The sequence below is a fragment of the Capricornis sumatraensis genome, chromosome 5 (assembly GCF_032405125.1).
Source record: "Capricornis sumatraensis isolate serow.1 chromosome 5, serow.2, whole genome shotgun sequence".
Lineage (NCBI taxonomy): Eukaryota > Metazoa > Chordata > Mammalia > Artiodactyla > Bovidae > Capricornis > Capricornis sumatraensis.
Window position 1 is genome coordinate 121,201,612 of NC_091073.1, and position 24,413 is coordinate 121,226,024.

The 24,413-nt window shown below is 49.2% G+C and overlaps 1 protein-coding gene across 3 annotated transcripts in view; it reads left to right on the forward strand.

The window, feature by feature from the left end:
- The window catches only part of DPP6 (dipeptidyl peptidase like 6), a 799,813-nt gene that overhangs the window by 623,122 nt on the left and 152,278 nt on the right, over nt 1-24,413 (forward strand). For 2 of the 3 annotated variants that reach the window (XM_068972565.1, XM_068972566.1), the window contains exon 7: nt 12,146-12,227. The exons of the other annotated variant lie outside the window; for it this stretch is intronic. In XM_068972565.1, the coding sequence (XP_068828666.1) occupies nt 12,146-12,227 (82 nt within the window). The remainder of the gene's footprint in view (nt 1-12,145; nt 12,228-24,413) is intronic. 3 annotated transcript variants of the gene reach the window in all.

Below are 24,413 nucleotides of genomic sequence, written 5' to 3' on the forward strand. Positions count from 1 at the left end.
TCATTACCATCTTTCTAAATTGCATATATATGCGTTAGTATACTGTATTGGTGTTTTTCTTTGATAAAGTTTTGCCTTTGTTGTGGCGTTTTATGGTATCGTGTCTTCTATGTAAGTCTTAAGGCCATTTTGAATTTATTTTTGTGTATGGTGTTCTAACTTCATTGACTTACATGTGGCTGTCCAGCCTCACCCCACTTGCTGAAGAGACTGTCTTTTGCCCACTGTATATTCTTGCCTCCTCTGTCGAAGGTTAATTGACCATAGGTGTGTCGGTTTATTTCTGGACTCTCTATTTTGTTCTGTTGATCCCTATGTCTGTTTTCGTGCCAATACCATACTGTCAAAAGCTTGTTTTTACTGCTGCATGGTGTAAGGTGGAACCTCCGAGAAGGTAAACAAATGTATTTATTCTAAAGGAGTTCACTCAGACGCCCAGACTGGCACACTCGCTGTGAACACAGAGGGCGTCCACACTGCCACCCTGCCTGCAGAGATCCCCTGAACCGAAGGTGCCTGAGAGTCCGAGAGCCTTAGGCCGCAGGGACCATCTTGCTTTGGAAAGCCCTGAACGAGTGAATCGTGCCCCCTCTCCCGTCCCCCAGCTCCTCCACTGTCATCAGCAGAAACATCAGAGCGGTAACACCTCTGCCCTGCTTTCCAGGACCATTGCCGGATCTGCTCACCTACACCTCGCCGTAGCCCCCTAAGGAATGACCCCATGTCACAGAGAAGAAACTGGAAGAGCTCAGAAAGGTTGAGCGTCTCACCCGAAGGCGATACTGCCTGGGCGTGGGCTCTTGGCATTTCATCTGTGTCTGATCCGAAGGCATGTTCTCTCCTACTCGGAAGGGCACTGAGTTAGGGCGTTGCGGCCCGCTGTAATTTCACCCGAGAGTACAGGACGTGTGTTGTCACGCTGCCTGGGTGTCTGCTCCTAGAGACCGGGGCCTGGAGGAGCAGGAGCAAGGAGAGGCATGTGGCAACGTGGGGAGGAGAGCGTGCAAAGGTCAGGTCCCCCAGGCCCTGCAGAGTGGCAGCCCCGCGTGGCACCGTGGGGTGTTCATGGGGCCTGCTCTGAGCATCAGACCTTCTGGAGGGGGTGGGGGCCAGGCTGAGAGGCGCGCGGACTGCACCCCGACCCGGCCGGGCCCCTTTAGTTTGGCTCACACAGCCCACACTGGCCCCTGGGTGTGGTGGGGAAATGGATAGGGGTGGGCTCCCTCCCCATGCAGACGCCGCCCCCTCCCTCCAGAGGGGCAGCGAGGAGCTCGGGTTCGCTGCCTGCTGTCATCTCCTCTGAGACTGTCCACCCTTTCCAGGGGGAAGCATGGGAATTCCGATTCAGGGAGCGCGTCCTGGGGAGGCAGTAAGAGCGTGACGGCTTGACGCCAGGTCATGAGCAGAGCAGAGGTCACCTCGCACCTAGGCTTTGCCCGTGAGTGCTGGCGCCTGGAGCAGCCGCAGTGAGGGCCCCTCCCCCCTTCCTCCTCCCTCTCCTTGAGTCGTATTCAGAGCTAATCTTCCTGTGCGGTCTTATTCGATTCCTGTGCTTCTCATCACGCATATCAGAGCATGGGACTTCCGAGGCGTCTCAGTGGTAAAGAACCCGCCTGCCGACCCAGGAGATGTGGAGACTCGGGTTCAATCCCTGGGCTGGGAAGATCCCCTGGAGAAGGGAATGGCTGCCCGCTCCAGTATTCCTGCCTGGAGAGTCCCCAGGGACAGAGGAGCCTGGCGGGCTACAGTCCATGGGGTCATAGAGAGTCAGACGCAGCTGCGTGACTGAGTGCGCACTCCCACATTAGAGTGTCCCTGTAGATGGGGCGGGTGGAGATGTCACAGATATTTCCGAACAAGCCTCCTCAGTCACTCTCCCAGTGAGAGAGCTTCTCTGCCTGGAAACTTCGATGTCCAGATCTTTCACAAGGAAAGGAACTTCCATAGATCATAGATGTAGAAGCATCTTAAGATGAGTGGTAAGACACGTGCTCAAGTGCTGGCCATTCAGGAAGGGTTTGTGCCTAGAAGGATGCCTGCCCTAAAGGATTAAATTGTGTAATTTAAGATATACGTAAAAATGATAACACCAAGCTTTAAGTTCTGAATCAGCTTAAGATATCGCAAACCCTAGACTAGACACTATTTTTACCCATCAGCCATCCATTTGTTTATTATTTAGTATACATAGACATCTACAATGTGTCAGACCCTACACTATGACTGGGAGTATATCTTTTATTTTTATATTACCCACCATGCAAAGTGCATACTTCATTCCACACTAATAATGCTATTTTCTGATGTCTTTCACTGTAAAAGTTTAGGAACCAAATAAGCAATTTTTTTTGCTTTTCTTTGCCAAATGCCGTTTTTGTTGGGAAGCTTTTTAATCCCCTGAACTCACGTTGGAAGATAAATGAGTAAACTTGGCTACATTAATTTGCTTTTCAAAATTCAACATGATTTATGCCCTATTTTGTTTATTGCTCAAATAAGCAAAATAAGAACGGATGGCATGATTATTTTGAGATATAGGAAGTCCAGATAATTTTATTCTTCCTTAATCATTTTTTAACCAATTCATCTCTATCCTGGAGATGATTCATCACAGAGCTTACCGTGGATTTTTAAAAATAAATAGCAAATAGAAAGGAAGATAGCAAAAGGGTAGAAGGCACCAACCAATCCCCAAATAAATCCATAGCTTTCTGCATTTTCTTTCTTATTCTCTCTCTGTGTGTATCTGTCTCTCTCTCTCTCACACACACACACACTCACCCTTGAGAATAACCCAGTCCATGATGGAAAATCATTTGATGACAGGGAACCAAGTCTTGGGCTCAAGGCAGAGAGATCTGCAAGTGGTCCCCACAGCTGGAGGAGCTGTGTGGAGCTGGCATCCGGGCCTCTGTGATGGAGAAGCCTCCTCCACGTGAAGCCATATGAAAGCACAGCAAGAAATCAGCAGACAAAGCTTCCTTGGTCTCCCCTCTGAGCGTCTTCCTGCTTTGTTCTTCAGTCTGTTGGAGACTTTTTTTTTTCCCTTTGACCAAAGCAGGAGATTTACCTTCAAACAAAAGTTAATCAGCTATGTGTCCTTGAGCAAATCACTTACGACTCAGGGCTTCAGTTGCTCTGAGAAATGAAGTTTCTTGGGGCTACAGTAACAAGTTACCACGAACCGAGTGGCTTAAAGCAACAGGAATTTATTCTCTCCCGGTTCTGAAAGTCAGTGGTCTGAAATTGGGGTGTCAGCGAGATCGCGCTCCCTCTGACACTTCTCGGGGGGACCCTTTCTCACCTCCTCCGGCCCCTGGAGGATGCACTCGGGCCCTGGCACGCCTTGGCTTGCAGGCACCTCGCTCCGATCTCTGCCTCCATCATCACGTGCCCTTCTCCCTCTGTGTCTGTTCTCTGCGTCTCATCTTCTTATGAAGACTCCAGCCACCAGATTTCCATCAGCCTCTCTCCTTTTCCAGAATGACCTTATATTAATGTGATGACGTCAGCCAGGAGCCTATTTAAAAATAAGGTCAGGACTCAGCATCTCCTCTGGGGGGACAGAATTTGACCCACAATGCATAGCGTTGGCTGCTTGACCTCTAAGATGCCTGGAGCAGATTCCCAGCTTGCACGACCAGGCAGAGGCAGAGAGGGCTCAGTTCACTCGTGTCAATACTGAGGACTAGGGGATGGCCCAGTGGAGACGCCCCGTATGCCATCTGAGGTGTGGGGGAGTCCCGGGCTGGGATGTGATCTTGGTGCTCCTCAGAGTAGGAATTGAGATTGACCGTGACTGTGAATGTTCAAATTACCGCACAATTGCGGTCATCTCACACGCTAGTAAGGTCATGCTGAAAATCCTCCAACTTAGGTTTCAAAAGTATGTGAACCGAGAACTTCCAGATGTTCAAGCTGGATTTAGAAAAGGTAGAGGAACCGGAGATCAAATTGCCAGCATCAGCTGGATCACAGAAAAAGCAAGAGAATTCCAAAAAAACATCTACTTCTGTTTCATTGACTACACTAAAGCCTTTGACTGTGTGGACCACGGCAAACGAAAATTCTTCAAGAGATGGGAATACCAGACCACCTTACCTGCCTACTGAGAAATCTGTATGTAGGTCAAGAAGCAACAGTTAGAACCGGATGTGAAACAACAGACTGGTTGTTTCAAATAGGGAAAGGAGTAGGTCAAGGCTGTATATTGTCACCCTGCTTATTTAACTTCTATGCAGAGTACATCATGCAAAATGCCAGGCTGGATGAAGCACAAGCTGGAATCAAGATTGCCGGGAGAAGTATCAATAACCTCAGATATGCAGATGACACCACACTTAAGACAGAAAGTGAAGAAGAACTAAAGAGCCTCTTGATGAAAGTGAAAGAGGAGAGTGAAAAAACCTGGCTTAAAACTCAATTTTCAAAAATTGAAGATCATGGCAAATAGATGGGGAAACAATGGAAACAGTGAGAGACCATTTTCTTGGGCTCCAGAATCACTGGGGATGTGACTGCAGCCATGAAGTTAAAAGACGCTTGCTCCTTAGAAGAAAAGCTATGACAAACCTAGACAGCATATTAAAAAGCAGAGACATTACTTTGCCAACAAAGGTCCATCTAGTCAAAGCTATGGTTTTTCCAGTATTCATGTACAGACATGAGAGTTGGACTATAAAGGAAGCTAAGCACCAAAGAATTGATGTTTTCAGACTGTGGTGCTGGAGAGGACTCTTGAGAATCCCTTGGACAGCAAGGAGGTCAAACCAGTCAATCCTAAACAAAATCATCCCCGAATAGTCAATGGAAGGACAGATGCTGAAGCTCCAATACTTTGGCCACCTGATGCGAGAGCCAACTCATTAGAAAATACCCTGATGCTGGGTAAGATTGAGGGCAAGAGGAGAAGGGGATGACAGAGGATGAGATGGTTGGATGGCATCACCGACTCAGTGGACATGGGTTTGAGCAAGCTCCAGGAGTTGGTGATGGACAGGGAGGCCTGGCGTGCTGCAGTCCATCGGGTCGCAAAGAGTCGGACGTGACTGAACAGCTGAACAACAACAACAACAACAATGCCCGTACGGAGATCACCAGGGTGGGAGTGCAGTGGGATGGGCAGGTGGGCCAATGGAGCCCAGGACACTCAGTTTCGAGGAGGAGGCGGAAGAAGAGCCCACAGAAGGAGAGTCTGGCAACTCAGTGGTGACGGGAGACCTTAGGAGCAGCCCAGCTCCACAGTGGGATGGAAGCCACACTCCCCTAGGTTGAAAACAGGCTGGAAGGTCAGAAAATGACCCCTACATGTGACCTACTTCTTGAGGTTCCAGAGGAAAGACAGGGGTGAATCATAAACAAATGAAATGGTGTTTTCTTTGTCCCTTTGGTCGGCTTGTCTCGTATGTAAATGGGAAAGTGCCCCTTGGAAAAAGCAGCAATGAAGAGAGAGGACAAACTGGAAAGAGCAGACGGAGCCAGTCCTCGGGGATCTGGGGCTTCACGAGAGACACTCCTCCGCAAAGGGGGCCCTCCTGCCCCGCTGGTGGGGGTGTACGTTGGTGCAGCCGCTACGGAGAACAGTATGGAGGTTCCGAAAAAGCTACAAACAGAGCTGTCATTTCCAGCAGTCCCACTCCTGAGCGTATATCTGGACACAACGTATAATCCAAAAAGATACATTCACCGCTACGTTCCTAGCTGCACTGTGTACAGTGGCTATGAAATGGCAGTAAGCTCCGTGTGCATCACCAGGTGAAGGAAAAAGGACAATGTGTGTGGTGTCTGTGTGTATACAGTGGACTGTTCCTCGGCTATAAAAGGACCGAAATAATGCCGTCTGCAGCACCATGAATGGGCCTAGATAACACTATCTCACTAAGTGAAGGAAGTCAGGAAAAGAGGAACACCACATGCGTCTCTTCCATGAGAGATCCAAACTACGGCACAAATGGACGTACGTGCCAAGCAGAAACACACTCAGAGACGGAGAGAGCAGACCTGTGAGTGCAGAGGGAAGGGGCTGGGGGATGGATTGGGAGTTTGGAGTTAACAGATGCAAGCTGTCACGTAACGGATGAGCAGACAGGTCTTCTGTGCAGCCCAGGGAACTATGTTCAGCATCCTGTAATAAACCATAATGGGGGAGAATATGGGAAAATGTATTTATATGTGTAACAATCTTTGCTGTACAGCAGAAGTTAACACAGCATTGTAAATCAGCTGCGTGTGCGTGTATGTGTGCATGTGCGTGCGTGTGTGTGTGCACATGTGCATGTGTGTGTGCCCAGTCGTGTCTGACTCTCTGCAACCCCATGGACTGTAGCCCTCCAGGCTCTTCTGTCCATGGGATTTCAGGCAAGAATACTGGAGTGGGCTGCCGTTTCCTTCAGAGCAGAAAGTTCTTCCTGGAAGGTGACCAGAACTAGGACCCTTCCTGTCTGCCCCACAGGTGGGTCTCTGCTCAGAGCAGAGGCGGAAGGGGGCAGCAGATGAAAGGGGACGTGAAGAGAGAGGAGAGATTGGAGTTGGTGTCGAGAGGCTGGCAAGCACCCAAACCCTAGTAAGGACAGCGACAGGTGGGTTGGCCCCAGTGAGGGGAGGGACTCCGGTTGGCTCCGTGCTTTTCTCTGCTGGTTCCAGGGGTCTGGGTGTGTCAGGGAGAGGGGGAGGCTGGAAGAGATGCACTTTTAACGTGAAAGGAAAAGAATCCGACATAATCACGTGCAGATACAAAAATACAGGTTTATTTTACAGAAACAGATGTGGAGTGTATGGTTAAGAGCTAACTTTTCTGTACCAAGCTCCAATCTAATACAGGAATATAGGTCATGTGTTGGGTTGCTGAGTTCTGTAAATTTGTCCTTACAGCTGATATGTGATTGGACCTTTTGTTAAAATTACATAGAATTTGTGGTGCAATTTGTGTGTGTGTGTGTGCGTGTGTGTGTGTGTCTGTGCGCACTCACTTGCTCAGTTGTGTCCAATTCTTTGCAACCCCATGGACTGTAGCCCTCCAGGCTCCTCTGCCCATGGAATTTTCCAAGAAGACTGGAGTGGGTTGCCATTTCCTACCCCAGGGGATTTACCAGTTTGCCAGTGAGTAAGTGGGCATTTACCAAGTATGTACTAGATAATGGGCTGCCCTGGCGACTCAGTGGTAAAGAGTTTGCCCGCAGTGCAGGAGACGCAGGTTCAGTCCCTGGTTGGGAAGATCCCCTGGAGAAGGGAATGGCAACCCACTCCAGCATTCTTGCCTGGAGGATTCCACGGACAGAGGAGCTTGGCGGGCTACAGTCCACAGGGTCGCAGAGAGTTGGACATGACCGAGCGAGAAACACTTTCACTTTCAAGTGCTGTGTTGCCTGCCGTCAGTATATACAGTCTCGTATCCTGTTGAATCACGGGATCTGTGCTCACGTGTGATCAGCCCAGACGCATGGCCTGTGCCTCAGGAAGCTGGAACCTGGGCGCTAGACTTCTGATCGCTACCCTGAGGCTCTTCCTATAACTTTGCTGCCTCCAGGCGGTGGACACTTGTCTGTCGTCTCTAGAGAAGGAGAAACGGTCTCCTGAGCACAGGGGAGCGGAGGTAATGAGGCTGGACGCGTGTGTGTGGGCGGGCGCATTGGCCTGGCGCTCAGCCAGCCTCCTGAGACAGTTTACCTACTGCAGGTATGATCTCTGGGCAGCACTTACGGAAATTTTACAGGAATTCACAGTTGTTAGATCAGAGAGAAGTTCATCAGCTATTGTGAGTATCCTAGACACCTGCTAGAAATCATAACCGAACAAGCTAATTTTCAGTAATAAGTAAGGCTACTTCCTTCTGATCCCCTACCCTGTCGTCTGTGCTTCGAAAATTCTGTAAACCCAGGACAGGTGAATTCATTAGACCTTTAAACCTGCTAAAGTTATTCCCCTTAGTACCATCCATCCATCTGTAGTCCATCCATCTTGTTTGTTTATTCAAATGCGTGTACTGAGCGCTGTCGCTGTGTTAGATACAGAAGGCATGGTTTTTCAATTATTGAATCAGTGTCACAGTATGTCAGGGTTGGGGAAATTCCCCAACTTTTCATTACATACTATAATAATTTTTATAACCAACGAGCTATAAGCTACTAAGATTCTTCAGAATAGTTTTAGCTTTTTATTTTGAAGTAATTTTAGACGAACAAAAGTTGCAAAAATACTACAGAGTTCTCTTCTATGCCTCAGTCGGCTTCTCCTGCTGTTAATGTATCAGTGTTTCATACCCATGGTGTTATCATCAGGAACAGAAAATTAACACTGGTACAGTGTTATTCACTCAAGGGCAGACCTCATGTGCACCTGACCAGCTTTTCCATCAATGCTTTTTTCCCTGTATCAGAATCCCACATTCTTGCAGGCAGTAATTCCCCTCAGCCCCCTCCAGGCTGTGACATGTCCTCCATCTTCCCTTCCCTTTTGTGGGAAGAAAGGTCACTTTTGAAGATCGCTGGTCAGCTGTTTGGCTGAGCGCCTCCATCTGGGTTTGTCTGAAGTTTATTCATGATTGGAGAGAGGCGATGCATTCTTAGCAAAGATGCTGTTACCGACCCACCCCAGTTGGTTCCCAACAGCGGCCCTCCTGCCGTGTGTGGAGCCAGTAGAAGGAGAAGGATCTGAGCTCAACAGCAGAGGGGAGCTTCGTCCTCTGATGTAAGAACTAGAAGGACGCTGAGGTGGGAGGTTGGCCTTCAGAACACATGCTCTTCTGCACGTCGGGTTAGGGCTGCTTTATCAAGCGTGGTCGGGGCGGGGGCGGGGCTCGAGGAGAGGGGCTCAAGGGGTGGGGCTCAAGGGGCGGGGCTCTCGCTCCGGATCACAGTGCCCGACTCAGCGCTTTTGCACGCAGCCTACAGGTGCCGCCATCTTGAGTCCCAGAGATGTGTGCCGCATCTCTGCACACACCCCTGAGGCGAGGTGGCGGAGCTGCGATTTCACCCCAGAAACTCTGGTGGTCTGAAGGGCCAGGGGCGAGGCCTCTACATCTGGTCCCCTGTGAGCAAGTGGGATTACATGAAGCACAAGGGGGTTAAAAACGTTAGATTTCTTTTTTTACCCAGATTCTATGTTTATTCCCTGGGAATTGATAATGGGCGTTGCCAGTGATGAGCTTCCCTGATAGCTCAACTGGTAAAGAATCAGCCTGCAAGTCAGGAGACCTCGGTTCGATTCCTGGGTCGGGAAGATCCGCTGGAGAGGGGATGGGCTACCCACTCCAGTATTCTTGGGCTTCCTTGGTGGCTCAGCTGGTAAAGAATCCACCTGCAATGCAGGAGACCTGGGTTCGATCCCTGGGTTGGGAAGATCCCGTGGAGAAGAGAAAGGCTACCCACTCCAGTATTCTGGCCTGGAGAATTCCATGGGCTGTATAGTCCATGGGGTGGCAAAGAGTCGGACACGACGGAGCGACTCGCACTTTCGCCAGTTGACAGTACCGAATATATGATGATTTGTTTTTCTCAGTGCATCTTGCTGGGCGGTCCTGATGCTGACATGTTTTACTTCTGGTAATGCTGACCTTGATCTCTTGGTTAAGTTGCTGTCTTCCAGGTTTCTCCTTGGGAAGTTGCTGTCTTCTCCTTTGGGGTGATAAGCATCTTGCATGAGATACTTTGAGACTATGCAAATCATTTCTCTTCAGACTTTCCCTGCTAACTTCAGCATCCATCATGGATCTTGTCTGCAGCGGTCATCTCTCTGCTGTTCCCCCAAGGGGGATGCTCTTTCCTTATTCTGCATTTATTGATTGGAATTCTGTTATGAGGGGAGCTGCTCTCCCCTCTTCTTTATATTAGTAAAGCTCATGAATACTTATTCTCTGGGTCATTATTGTTCTTGATTCTGTTGCTCAGATTATTCCACCTTTGGCCATGCGAGCTTTAGCTTCTGCCTTCTGTTAGCAAGCTCTATCTTTTCTGAGTCTTTCCGTATTTTCTGGTCCATGAGATGTTCCAGACTCATCTTGCATTTTTGCTGCTGGGAGAAGGCAATGGCACCCCACTCCAGTACTCTTGCCTGGGAAATCCCATGGACGGAGGAGCCTGGTAGGCTGCAGTCCGTAGGGTCGCGAAGAGTCAGACACGACTGAGCAACTTCACTTTCACTTTTCACTCTCATGCATTGGAGAAGGAAATGGCAACCCACTCCAGTGTTCTTGCCTGGAGAATCCCAGGGACGGGGGAGCCTGGTAGACTGCCGTCTATGGGGTTGCACAGAGTCGGACACAACTGAAGCGACTTAGCAGCAGCAGCAGCAGCAGCCTGTTTATGGTTTCTCCTCCTGCGAGCCCTGTTCTTTTTTAATTGGAAGATGGTGCTCAGAGACCAGGATGAGGGTCCAGGGTAGGCTCATTTTCTCCTGGGTGTCCCTGGGTCTAGGCTTCTCCATGAACAGAGCAAGGGCATGTAGCTATGTGCACTAACCTGTAGATACACACATAACTGGATTTTGGATCTGTCTGTATATGTGTGAGTGTATGTGTGTGTGTGTGTGTCGGTGAGAAATGATATCAGTGTAGTTTCAGTTTCTATTTCTCTAATTTTTGAATGCGTTTGAGTCCTTTTTAATACATTTTTCTGTATTTTTGTGAATTATCTTTTCATGTCTTTTTCTTGTGTTTCTTTTTGCTTGTTCTTTTATAACCTTGATAGTTTTAGAGTTTTTATGTAATAGTGATATTAGCCATTCATTTGTTATGAATATTTTCTCCCAGTTTGCCAATTATCTTTCATTTGTGGTTTTTGTCATGCAGAACATGTACTGTTATGTAAATTTACCTCACTTTTATCACTGCTGGGTTTTGAGTCAACCTTAGAAAGCCTTTCGCACTTACGTTTATGAAAATGCTTTGAAATGTTAAAAGCCTACAGAGGCAGAGTTGGCCACAAGTCATCTGGAAGCTGGAACGTTGAGGCCCTTCTGCCTGCCTGGGCGTCCGCCTCGCCGCGACCGCAGTTATCACTCCTGCTTAGCGCTTATCATCCACCTCCAGGCTTCCGCGGTTTCCCCAGACCCGTCTCCACAGTGCCTGAACCCCGGGGGCTTTGCAGACCATCCTGTCTCCCTTGACACCTTTTGGTCTGCAGTGCACTCTGTTTCGCCCTTGTAGTGCTATTGAGCATTTGTTAATACTTTAGAATTTTCTACTGATCGAAGCTCTGAATCAGCCCATCTCACTCACCTCCCTTCCCTTCTTGCTTCATCTTGGTTCAGACAGCTCCTAACACTCAGCATCTGTCTTTTCCTAAGACCACTCAACCCTGGTCTCTCTAGACGAATGGGCACCTTCTCGGCTGTGTCTTCTGCACAAAAAACACTGTATTTCAGTAACAGGCGCTCCTCTGCAGAGCCTGGCATGTGCAGCAGACGTGTCTGAAAGAAGCTCGAACTTCAGTCTTTCCTACATGAGTACACAGTGGTAGCTACAAAATACACTGAAATAGTTAATATTTATAAAAGTGTTAGGTTTTTCCTTTTATTACTATGACTTATTCACTAGGACCTTTATTTAAATACATAGGATTTTTTAAAGTGTGGCATTTTGCATATCAATAAATTAAGAAGGAAAAATGTGATGCTTAAAAGAAAAAAAAAAATCCTCCCCCTTCTCTCCTTGTCCCTCTCTTCCTCCCTCCCCCCTTCGCCACTTCCTTCTTCCCCACCCCACCCTTCTTCTGTATCAGCACAAACTAAAGGGTGGGCTCTGCCCTGAGGCTGCTGTTTGGGAAGGTAAGAGTGAGCCAGCTCAGGGGGGAAGCCAAAGATGGAGATGGAAGTTGCGGGGAGTTACACCGTGCAGAGCTGCACATTTCCATTTTTAATTTGGACTATTAGGGACATTTTAGAAATCGGTCTACACACCTCTCTGCATGTCCTCTCTTGATGAATATTTACTATGGAAGTTAAGCAATGACCAGCCTATTTCAGCTTCATGTAAATTATATGTATATCTGAAGAAATCTAGTGGAGGCTGAATGAGACGTTCTAATTGAATAACCACAAGCTCCTGAAAATGATGTGGTGGAAGAAACACGAGTGAGCTCCAGGTGGAAGATAAGATCACATCATCGTAACTTCTTCTTTCCCACCTTTTTCTTTGCTTTTTTTCTTTCAGGGACCCTCAGAGCCTGGATCCACCGGAAGTTAGCAATGCAAAACTTCAGTATGCGGGATGGGGCCCCAAGGGTCAGCAGCTGGTAAGCATGTTGCTTTCAGTGACCAAGTGTCCGTGATGATGAACTTTATGTTTTGCAGACTGAATGTATCTCACTAGACTCAGAATCTGTGTCTGTGTGAATTACGTTTTGGGAAAGTACCCCAGGACATCTGCATGTGTAAATGGCCGTCTCTTTCGCTAGAGAACTCGGTTGAAATTGAAAGAGCATATGCCTTGGTTCTGGTCCCTGCTGTCCTTAAAGCAGTCCCTGACTGGGCCGTGTGTGTTGTCTGTGAACTTAACCATGAATCTGAGATGGACCTCATCAGAGGACAGCAGATGGGGATGGTCAGAACGGTGGAGTCATGAAATGCTCTTTGGTTCTGCTCGTGGAACTCTGGTTCTTTCCTTGGGAGGGTTTCATGAGAAAAGTAGATTTGCAGTTGCTGTGGGCCTGGGCTCCCAGAGCACAGAGTCTGCAGAGTGCCCAGAACTGCTGGGGCCGTCTCTGCTTTATGCCAAAAAGCTCCATGGATTCCCACTCAAATTGGCAAAACTAAGGCGTTTCGAGATACCCAATGGCCAAGACAGTGTTGCAAAAAGGGGTCTGAACAAGTGGTTAAAAGACGTGGGTTCTAACCCTGGGAGTTCGTGAACTAGACGCCAGGCTGCCATCGGCTAGCCCAGCTCCTGCGTGAAAGATCTGGGTGACTTGAGCACTCGGGTTCATCCCTAGCATTGCTTCTATCTAAAACCGGGTGATACTCGTCAGTTCCGGTAACAAGGTCGCGTGACCCTTTCCGGAAAGCTCCTGCAGCCTGAAGATCAGGTGGCATGGCAGCGGACCATTTTCTTCTACATCTTTGAGCCAATTAATAAAGCTGCCTCTTTAAAACTCTTCCTAAAATAGCGCAGAAAATGATCATGTTAAAAACCTTGGGGTGAGATTCTGTTGAACAGGCTGCCTACTGTCTTAGAATTAAAGTTTTCTTACTTTCCCCAACAGTACAATTATTTTTTCTCGGTTGTGTGTTAATTCCGTTGCCTCGAATTGATTTGAAGACGCAGGAGGGTGTAGGCCACCCGGCTGTGTCAGCTGCTACCCGAATGTTCCCTGTGCTGCACGCTTACTGAGCAGAGGTTTCAAAAGGCACATTTAATGGGTCTAAACCAGTGACAAGAGGGCAGGAGGGTGCCGCGAGCTGACTCGCAGAATGACACCCATCCACCAGTCAGTCACAGCCAGGAGAGGAGAGTTGTCTTTGCTCAAAGCTTCAAACGCTGTGCAAGGAAAAAAATCACAATTCCATAGGCGATTGCAGAAGACTGGGGTGCTGAAGACTCAGGCCAGGCTGCACTGCGGTCAGGGCTGGGTTAGGCGATTATGGAAGCTGTTATTTCCATCTCCTGAAGAGTAACCAGCAGCAGAACTAGGGTCAGCTTCTTTGAGGAAGCTCCTCTGGCCCCTCTGCCCACGTGGCCAGGCCCCCTCTCTGGGCACCCCAGTGTCTTACCACACAAACTCCTTTCACACACGAGTTCCTGCCCACACATCTCTCCCCGGTGGGGTGGTCCTTGGTCTAAGCCCCGAGTGCTTTCCATCTGTGAATTCTGAGCATCTGACTCCATGCCTGGCACTTGGGAAATAACTGTTGAGGTCCAAAGTAAACACATGCATGGACAGATGAATCGTCAGCTGATATGTTCTTGTGGTTCTCAACCACTTACACATAAAATAATTGGATGGAGGCAAATAGCCGGCATCTGTGTGTGAGAGAAAATAAAGTGTAGTCACTCTCTCGTGTCTGACTCTTCTCGACCCCATGGACGGTAGCCCACCAGGCTTCTCTGTCCATGGGACTCTCCAGGCAAGAATAGTGGAGTGAGTTGCCATTTCCTCCCCTGGGGGATCTGCCCAACCCAGGGCCGGAACCCGGGTCTCCTGCACTGCAGGCAGATTCTTTTCCACTGAGCCGCCATGGAAGCGCTATGCGTCTGCACCTCCGTGTATATTTAGGATGTGACTGACAGTGAAGGAAGTTCAGCTTCCTTTCTGCTTCGGGGAAATGAAGGTTCAGTCAAGTATGATCGCTGCTGCTTGGCCTTAGTACCAGGAGTACTCATGTGCTCCTGGAACCTGAGACTTTAAACATTTTTAACTTTGCTGTTTTTCTTGTACTAAGTCTAGAAGGCAATACCTCTCAGTGCTGAGAAAACATCCTATATGTTGGAGCAGGAGTTGGCAGCCTTTCCTCGGAAGGCACCAGTTCGTGAATGTTTAGGGGACCCAATGCCCTCTTGGCTGTGCTCACCTGGGAAAGCCCGACCCCCGGGGCCAGGTGCTCCCGGTGGGCGCTCTTGGCAAAGACATTTCGAAACCCACAAGCAGGCCTTGTAAACACTCACAGATTTCTCATTGCTGTTTTATTTTTAAAAGTAAATATTGCTCCCCAAAGGAAATCGACTCTAATTATAATGAGTCAGAGTGAAATGAGTACTTCTCCTCTGGGAGCAGAGAACACAGCTGCAGTTAAAGTTCAGCAAGGCCTTTCCGGGCACCACCTCCTCCCCGTGTGGCCAGATCCCCACGATGCCTCTGGGCTGGGGACCCCCTGAACCACAGGAAGGTGACCCGGGCCACCAGGAGGGGCTGAAAGGCATTTCCTCCCACGCTTCCACGTGGCCTTCAATTACTGGTTCTTGCCTTTTAGGGTGAATTTCATTTGACCTTCAGATCGCAGCATAGGAGATGAGCACGGCCTGACCGGCTCCTGCCCTCAGAGAGGACAGGGAGAACCCTGACTTCAGGGAGGTGTGCATTCTGCCAGAAAGTCGCTGCTGAAGCAGTGCTGGTCTGTGGCCTTCCTGAGGGGTAGCCGGGTGCTTCCCAGAACTCGGCATTAGCTGCCAAAAGCCTCGAGATGGGAAAACGGATTTGGCTGGGATTTAAGTGGGAAAAGACGCTCACCGCTGAACAGCTGCCCCCCCCCCCCCGCCCCGGCTTCGTCTTCCTCCCATTCTGCGTTCTTAAATATTTGTTGAGGTTTGACAGAAAACAGCGGAATTCTGTAAAGCAATTATCCTTCAATTAAAAAGTAAATGAAACTCCAACATGCCTATTTACTTCCTTGTTTATCTGGCTGCGCCGAGTCTTAGTGGCAGTACGTGGGATGTTACGGAGCAGCGCGTGATTCTCTAGCTGTGGCGGAAGCCCAGGGCGGTGGCGAGCAAGCTTCGTTGCTCCGGGGCATGTGGGATCGTGGTTCCCTGACCAGGGATCGAACCTGAGGCCCCTGCATTGCAAGGCAGATTCTTAACCACTGGATCCCCGGGGAAGTCCCTCCTCCGTCTTTTTCAGTCAATCTATGTAGTGATTTACACTGAAATACAAGCTATATCAGAATATCTCTCCAAACTGTATCTTTTTCCATTTATCCTCTAACAGATGAATGTCTGCCTAATGGAGAATTTCCATTTTCTTTGATCATTTCATGATGTCCTGCCCACCCCTCCCTGCATGTTCGTCTGTTTATGTGAGGTTTTGTCTCTGCTGATCTAGAATATGATTAAATTCTCCTTTCATTTCCCTGTATGTCGTCTCTGCTAGAAACGTCTAACAAAATCACACAGACGCTGAGGGCCCCGCAGTGGCCTGCTTTGCGCTTACGGCTGATGGCACACTCGGGGTTCAGGCCTCTGAGGGCCCCGCAGTGGGCCTGCTTTGTGCTTACAGCTACTGGCACGCTCAGGGTTCAGGCCTCTGAGGGCCCCGCAATAAGCTGCTTTGCACTTACGGCTGCTGGCATGCTCGGGGTTCAGGCCTCTGAGGGGGCCTCCTCCTGGGGTGAATGCAGGCGCCTGCTGTCAGCGTGGCGCCCCTCCAGCCCCACGCGTGCGTCGGGCTTCCTCCCCGACTCCCAGCAGCCTTCCTTTGTGGACACGCATGCACCCGTGTTGTCCTGGTTGCCTCGTGGGGACCCCTCTGCAGGGCCCTGGACCGCCCCCCACCTCAGTCATGACTGTGCCTGTCAGCCGTGTGACCGCTCTGACTCTGAAGTCCCTTCTAAGGAAACTAAGCCTTAAAACAACTCACTTCTTAGGAGTCTTCTGTCTCAATGCTGTTTTCCTACCTACTTAACAACACTGCTTTATCAACAGAGGTTATTTTTCTTTCTAAAATGTCAACAAAAAAAAGAAGAAGAAAGGAAAAGCAAGAGTCTTACCGTGCCCGTCCATTGGTGCTGGCTCATGCCTCCTCCCGCAGGACAGCATCTTGACGCATTTCTGAGAGTTCAGGAAAATCCTAGCTGAAGGCACTTGCACTCACACTGGGTCATTCGAGTTTTCAGTTTAAAGAAAGTAAGCTTTTTAAAAAACAACTCGTTAACATTGTAAAAATTCATGCTACCAAAATGTCAGTAATTCAACAGGAGAGGCTCGATGAGGAGATTGTTCTGGAAAGCACGTGGTCACGTGGAATGAAGGGCAGAGAGGTGAATGGAGATGAACGAGGGGCTGAGGAGTGGAGTGCCCCGCGCTGGGGTGGGCGCCTGCAGAGAGCTTGGCCGCCTCGGGGGCCCCTCAGCTCTCGGGGTGGCGGCCAGGTGCAGACAGAAGGGCCAGTGGCGGGCGCTCGCCCTGCAGCCTTGAGCTCAGACCGTGGGCCGTGCGGGCAGGGAGCCCAGGACCCAACCCCAGTTGGAACCTGGAAGCCCTGGTCTAGCGCCACAACCACCTCGTCCGTCTCAGAACCTGAAGGTCCTCGTCTTAGACCTCAGGAGGAGAAGGGAGTTTTCTACAGTTTGTTCTGTTATCGAGGACCAGTCATAACAAAAACAGGGGCATCGCAGGGTCTCGTTCAGACCTTGCACTTTAAAGCCGCGATCTGGATTAAAATGCTTAACCTCTCAAAGCCCCAGTTTTCCTTATCTGTAAAGTGGGGACAACACTGTGTATCTTGTAGGGGTCACCGTGAGGGTTAAGTCAACCCGTTTAAAGTACGTGGCGTGGAACCTCGTGTGGAGAGTATTCGTTGAGTGACGGCTTTGCTGTTGCTGTAGTTATTAGGGTTATTACTTGGCTTAACCAAAATGTAGGGAATGAGAAAAAATAAGAATATCATCAGCTGAGGGTCTGGTCTGTGCAGGAAGGTGAGTGAGGCTGCATTTGATAGAATAGAGAGATGCTGGCTATAACCGAGAGAGAGTCCAGGTGCGTGTCTAAGGCTGTCTCCTCCCCGAAACTTCTTCGACTTTTCTCGGGGAAGGGCTGCTGTTCACAAGACACACCATCACCTCCCTCAGCCTTTGGCTCCACCTAGGTTTTCAGATGTCTGTGTCTTTAGAGAAGACCGTTCCCAGGGACAGTTCCCCTGCCCTGATGCCCTGCCAGGGTGATCCCTGGAAAGGCAGAGAGGATACGCTCCTTACAGGGATCCTGGGCAGTGGTTCCCCAGCGTGCTCATCCTCTGCCTGGAAGCTTGTTCCCTATGACTGGCATCTCCCCACCCCCGTCCCCCACCCTCCAGCCCCTGGTGGCCACTTTCTGCTCTCAGTTTCCATAAGTTCAGATTTTTCAGATCCCACAAGTATGTGAGACCACACGGTATTTGTCTGTCTGACTTGGAAAAGACTAAGTGGCTAGATGGACATGGAGGTGTCCACAACGCTACGGTGGTGATCGTTTTGCAGTAGAGAGATGTGTGAGACCCACACTGCACACCTGAAACTTGGACAATTCGTGTGTCAGTTACATCTCAGTAAAGCAGGGGCAGGGGAATTTAAAAAAAAAAAAAAAACTTGAAAACTAAAAAGCGGGTGAGACTTCCTGCCTCCTCCTCCCTTTGGTAAACCAGAGTCCCCGCCCTGGGACCTCCAGCTGGTTGACTGCTCTCTACCCTAACCTTACCCAGAAACTGAGCAGAAAGAGGGCATCACCCCCAGGTCACAGCCCCCGAGGGCATCACCCCGAGGTCACAGCCCCCGAGGGCGTCACCCCCAGGTCACAGACCCCGAGGGCGTCACCCCCAGGTCACAGCCCCCGAGGGCATCACCCCCAGGTCACAGCCCCCGAGGGCGTCATCTCCAGGTCACAGCCCCCAAGGGCATTGCTGCTCCCCCGGCTCTGGGAACCAAGGGGGCAGGGAGCATCTGTTGACGTTGACAAGTCCCACGAGGGGAGAAAGACGAATCTTTCCAGCAAGCAGAGATTATTTAATGAAACCGTCGTAGATGTGGAGAAGACCAGGCCGGAGTGACATCCCATTAATAACTTATAAAAGCCTCTAATCAGTTTGGGTTAATTTGGTATTCATTGTAAAAACATTCATCATGGGTACTGAAGTCCATGACAGTAGCCACGAAATTAATTCACGGGGAGGGAAATCGCCTGACGTGTCCTCAGATAATGGATGGAGCCAGTTTAGTGAGTGATTTACCAGCTCCACCAAGGGTACCCTTCAGGTTTAACGCAATATGTTATCACTTCACAGCTCTGAGGGACTCCATCACTTTAGCAGTCACTTGCACTCAAGTAAATAAGCTGTTTCCGGCAATTAACCCGAATGGATGGCGCGGTAAGCAGAGCTCCCCAGTGGTCACCGTCGATGGAAAGGGATGGTTAGGAAGTGGTCCCATGGCTTTTCCCTTTGACCGGCAGGGTCCCTGAACGCACGGAATTTCCAAACACAAAGGCATGGTATATGGTATACCCCAGCAGTGGGATTGCTGGGTCGTATGGCAGTTCCTTTCCTAGTTTTTGAGCGCTCTCTGTGCTCTTCCCCACTGTGGTTGTATCAAGACGGTACTGATGAACCTGTTTGCACTGCAACGTAGGGAACAGACTTGTGGACCCAGCATGGGAGGGAGAGGGAGGGGAAAACGGAGAAAGTGGCATGGAAACATACATGACCGTATGTAAAACAGAGAGAAGTGGGAATTCGCTGTGTGATGCAGGGAGCTCAAACTGGTGCTCCGAGACAGCCTAGAGGGGTGGGGTGGGGTGGGGTGGGAGCTGGGTTCAAGAGGGGGGGGACATGGGTGTGCCTGTGGCTGCTTCGTGTTGATCTATGGCGGAAACCAGCACCGTATTTAAAGCAATTATCCTCCAATTAAAAATTTTAAAAAAACATAAAGGCAACTTTGTTACCATAGGATTATAGAGAAAGTGAGGAGAGCAGTGTAATTAGTGTTGACTGAAAAAAAAAAAATGCACGCAACCTAAAAGTTGAGAGTTCTGCTTATTCAGACCTGAGAGGCTGCGTCTCCAGTAGCCCCAAGAGAACGTCTCCGAGGCGGGGGCGTGGAGGGGCAGGGTATATAGAAGTCTGTAATAAAGAGGGGAGAGGCAGTCAGGATATCAAAGATTATTGTTAATTAGGGAAAACCTGATATCTCAAATTAAGGAAGGTACCACTCCTCTATGGAGAAGGCAATGGCACCCCACGCCAGTACTCTTGTCTGGAGAATCCCATGGACGGAGAAGCCTGGTAGGCTGCAGTCCATGGAGTCTCAGAGAGTCAGACACAACTGAGCGACTTCACTTTCACTTTTCACTTTCATGGATTGGAGAAGGAAATGGCAACCCACTCCAGTGTTCTTGCCTGGAGAATCTCAGGGATGGGGGAGCCTGGTGGGCTGCCGTCTATGGGGTCGCACAGAGTCGGACACAACTGAAGCGACTTGGCGGCAGCAGCAGCAGCAGCAGCAGCGCTCTTCTAAATGTGGGAAGTTGCAAGAGTCTGGGCTCCGCGAAATCATCTCTTTCATTTCACCTCAGCCTGGCTGGGGCCAGCATCCTGCTGCTTGATTTTGTTGCGTCCTTAGTCCCTCAGTCATCTTAGGGAGTGGTGACAGCTGACACCTGCAAATCCCAGGCTCTGTTCTTCTCCCTGTTGGGCACCCTCCCGGCTCAGAAGTTTACATTTGGAGGCCGGAAGTCACTGATGATTTTGTGGCATCCTTGTTTACTGATGAGGCTGGAAATACTCCATTTCATATTAGTGAATTACGATTCAGTGCAGATTTCTTTTTAACTTTCATCATGCTGTATGGATGGGGGGGTGTGTGGCGCATAAGAGAAAATTCATTCCCAAACAATGTGAAAATACATAGTAAGAGTCATAAAGATGCTCCTGCCCTTTAGCAAAGTGAAAGTGGCTCAGTCATGTCCAGCTCTTTGTGACCCCATGGACTATACAGTCCATGGAATTCTCCAGGTCAGAATACTAGAGTGGGCAGCCTTTCCCTTCTCCAGGGGATCTTCCCAACCCAGGGATTGAACCCGGTCTCCCACATTGCAGGCGGATTCTTTACCAGCTGAGCCACAAAGCCCTTTTAAAGAGAAGCCAAAAGCTGTATCACAGACATTCATAACGCTGTTATCTATAATGATAGCTTTAAAGGCTGGAAAATCAGTGTCAATAGAAGAGCAATTTGGTGAGGTATGGTCCATTGACAGGAAGAGCAATTATACAGCCATCAAAAATAATAGATAGATTGTACAGGAATACGGGAAATATACCATCTATTAAATAAGATTACAACTAAAAATACACTGTTGGACATGTATATGGGGAAGGATAAGTGTTTGAACCTGGCTGGGCAATGGGCACTTTACCCACTTTCAAAAGTTTGTAGGATAAGCCTCATTACATATTCATTAAAAATTGAAATGAGAATGATTGTCAAATGCAAGGCTTAGGAATTCCATTCAGTAGACGTGTGTTCCACCCTAGGGGAAGTCCAGTGTGGCGCTCTTTGCAGGCACAGGTGAGGATAAGCTGGCCTTCAGGACAACGGTGGCCCCCGCCCCACTGGTTTCCGAGCACTGTGCACGCGCCCTTTCTCCTGGGCTCGGCTGCAAACCCTCAGGAGAGATTGCCCAGAATTTACTTGCAAGCCAGAGCAATTAAGAAGAAGGTGGATTTGGGGTTGAAAACCGGCCTGGCCTAGTTGTGCACTTAGGTCTGTGGAGATAAACCACGTTCTCTTCCTCATCACAGCTTCCCTAATGCAATTGTGATGGAAGCAGTGTATTATTTTTTATGAAGAATCTAATTTCAAAGGGTGCGCACATCAGCCTTGGGAATATTAGGTTAGAGAAGTTCAGGATGATCTATCAAATAGAATTTAGAGGCAGGACCAGAGTTCTGCATTAGGAAAGAGTGCATTTAGTGATAAATTCCTCAGATAATGTAACAAGGCAGTTATAAATTAAAATAACCTTTTTAAACATTAGGATGTGAGGCTGGAGGGTATGGTTGCAGTGGCAGCCACGGGCAAACCCATCAGTCCCCATTATGCAGAGATCCGGCTCTGAAACATTTGGAGATTTCTTTTTCAGTGGCCTTGGGAGTGATCTACAGTGTTTGTGCTGCTAAGAATTCTCTTTAGTGTCCGTAATGGGCTTTTATAGGCTATTTTGTGGACTTCTCCCACTTGGGTGGAAGGAACACCTCTTTATCATAATTCCTAAAATGTTCCACAATTGGAAAATATCAAGGTAATGGTTCCATCTCCCCGTCTCCATGGAATAACCATGACTTTTTCTTTCTCTGAACTGCTGTGATATTGTCAGCCCCACTTAGCGTAGCAGTTAATCAGCCTCCTCCTTTCATTGTTCATCTGTTTCACTTTTGAGAAACTTTATTTCCCAGACCAAACATAAGCTGGTCAAGGACAGAGTGTTTTTCATCTCACTTTGATTTTCCCCGGCCCACGGCTCCAACCAAGCAGAGTCAGGTTGTCACCAAATACCTGGTAAATGAACGGGATCCATAAGGGAAAGTAAAACTAAACGTCAGATGTATGGACCCATGGTCCAAGAGTCATGGAAATTAGAAAAGCTTTATGTTACAAACTAAAAAAATTTAAGATTTAACAAGTTTGTTGCTTCATTAACTGAGTAGTTCAGACCGTGAGCAACACTGGGAAGGAATTCTGGGTTTTTGAGTCATATTTTTTTTCTTAAAATGGTTGTTACGCTATGTTGTTGTTGTGGTTTAGTCGATTAATCACATCCGACTCTTTGTGACCCCCTGGAATGTAGCCCGCCAGGCTCCTCTGTCCGTGGAATACTCCAGGCAAGAGTACTGGAGTGGGTTGTTACTTCCTTCTCCAGGGGGTCTTTCTGACCCAGGGATTGAACCCACATCCCCTGCACTGGCAGGCAGATTCTTTACTGTGAAGCCACCTGGGAAACTCCTAATAGGTTGTTATGCAATGAAAGATCTCAATACAAAGCAGGGAATTTCACTATTAAAAACAAGGTCAGGAAGGACAAGCTGGCCTGAGCATCCTGACCGAAGGGTGGGAACCCCGTGGTTTTCCCCAGGCACATCGGACGGCAGAAGCACCCCCTTCTCGTCCCGCCAGGCGCGGGTGTCGTCCTTCTGTTCAGTATCAGAGGGGATGTCAGGCCTCCGTGCTGCGAGTCCTTACTGGTCCTCTGGGTGCTGCGTCTGGGTTGGTGAAACACGGAGAAGGCAGGGCGCCAGACGGAAAACAGCTCGCGTGAAACAAGACGCCTCTAAGAATGTTTGGAGGCAGTTTAGCAATATCTCGGTCAATTATGTGCAAATAATTGACTCTTCCCACCTTGTCTTCAAAACAGACTTCCCAGGACTCCTCCTTTATAACATCACGTCAGCCCTTATTGATTATTGAAATCAATTATAAATTCTGAAAAGTGACAATACTTCACTTTTCTAAAGAACTTGTCTTGATACCAGTGTCTTCTTTCTGCCCTATGACATAGTTATTCCCACCATCCATGAGGTTGTGTTTCACTGACACCTAGGGGATGCAGGCATCTCTTACGACAGAACAAAGATGCAAGTGAGCATAATTAATCCATGAGTCAGTTTAAAAAAAAAAACAGACCCGGTTCTATGTACTTTACACTGTGTTTATTTTATGTATATCATGGCTAAAATCCATTTCAGTTCAGCTCTTTCCACTTGTAAAGGACAATTAGCAAATTTGTGAATTGATTTTTCTGTTTGTTCTTCAATTTGGAAACCTAATCATTTGTCTGAATGGTTTGTTTTTACCATAATGGCTCTGATGGCCAGTAACAGCTGGAATTATGTTTTCACGTCCTCAGCTGGGCCTGATTTAGAGTGTAGGTCACTCACGTCGATAAGCCAAGTCCAAGAGATACTTGAATTTGCCGTCTCCCTGACCCGGGTCTCGCTGTGGTCCTTGCCCACGTGAGCCGTGCCTGCCGTGAACTGACCCAGACTCAGAACTTGGACCCAGACCTTCTGCGCTCCCCCTCAGTAACCACCCCTCAGTGAAGGGACCACGTGTCTTCCGCTGCCCAGATCAGAAACCTGGCATCCCAAGCTCCACAGGCCCCCTCGTCCCTGCCCTGACCCATCCAGCGACAGGTCCTGCGCCTCCTGCTTTCCTGATACTGTTGGACCCCATCCCGTCCTCCACGTTCCCACCATCACCGCCCACTGGGCCCTGTGACCCTGCCCACTGGACCCTGGGAGAGCTGCTGGCGTGGCCTCCCAGCCCGAGTCTGCCCTGCTCCAGAACCTTCTGGAACAGAGGGGCTGTGTCACCTCCTGTGTCGATCCTGCCCCAGGCTGCATCACCGGTAGGGGAAGCCCGACCCTGATCCCATAACCCTGCTGCCCCGACGCTGGTCCCCCCACCCCCAGGCTGAGCATCTTTCCTGATGAAGGCTGTGCAACTGCCCAGCTGTCCCAGAGCCTCTCCCCTCTGCACCTGAGTCCCCAGCATCCAGGACAAAGGCCCCACCCCACCTCGGGCGCCCTGTTAAAGCCACCTTCTGCCCTCAGGAAGCCTTCCCAGATCCGCAGGCACAGCCACAGCTGGGCTGGAGACCCTCTGCTCATTCTCCACACCCCCTGCCCTGCTGCCTCCCACGCTCAGCAGCCGTCTGTCAGGATCCAGTCCACCGTAAGCTCCTTAGGAATGAGAGCTTTCTTCTGTTCCTAACGTGTACCCAGCCCTGAAATACAGACATGACAGTCGATAAACGCGCAGCGAGTATTCAAAGGCTAAACGAAGGACGCGATCCATTAAAGCATTTTTTAAACTAAAGCGTAGCTGATTTATACCAGTGTGTTAGTTTCTGCTGTACCGTGTATGTATGGTGTATAACACGTGTGTGTGTCTGTGTGTGTGTGTACGCACTCAGTCATGCCTGACTCTTTGTGACCCCATGGACTGTAGCCTGCCTGCCAGGCTCCTCT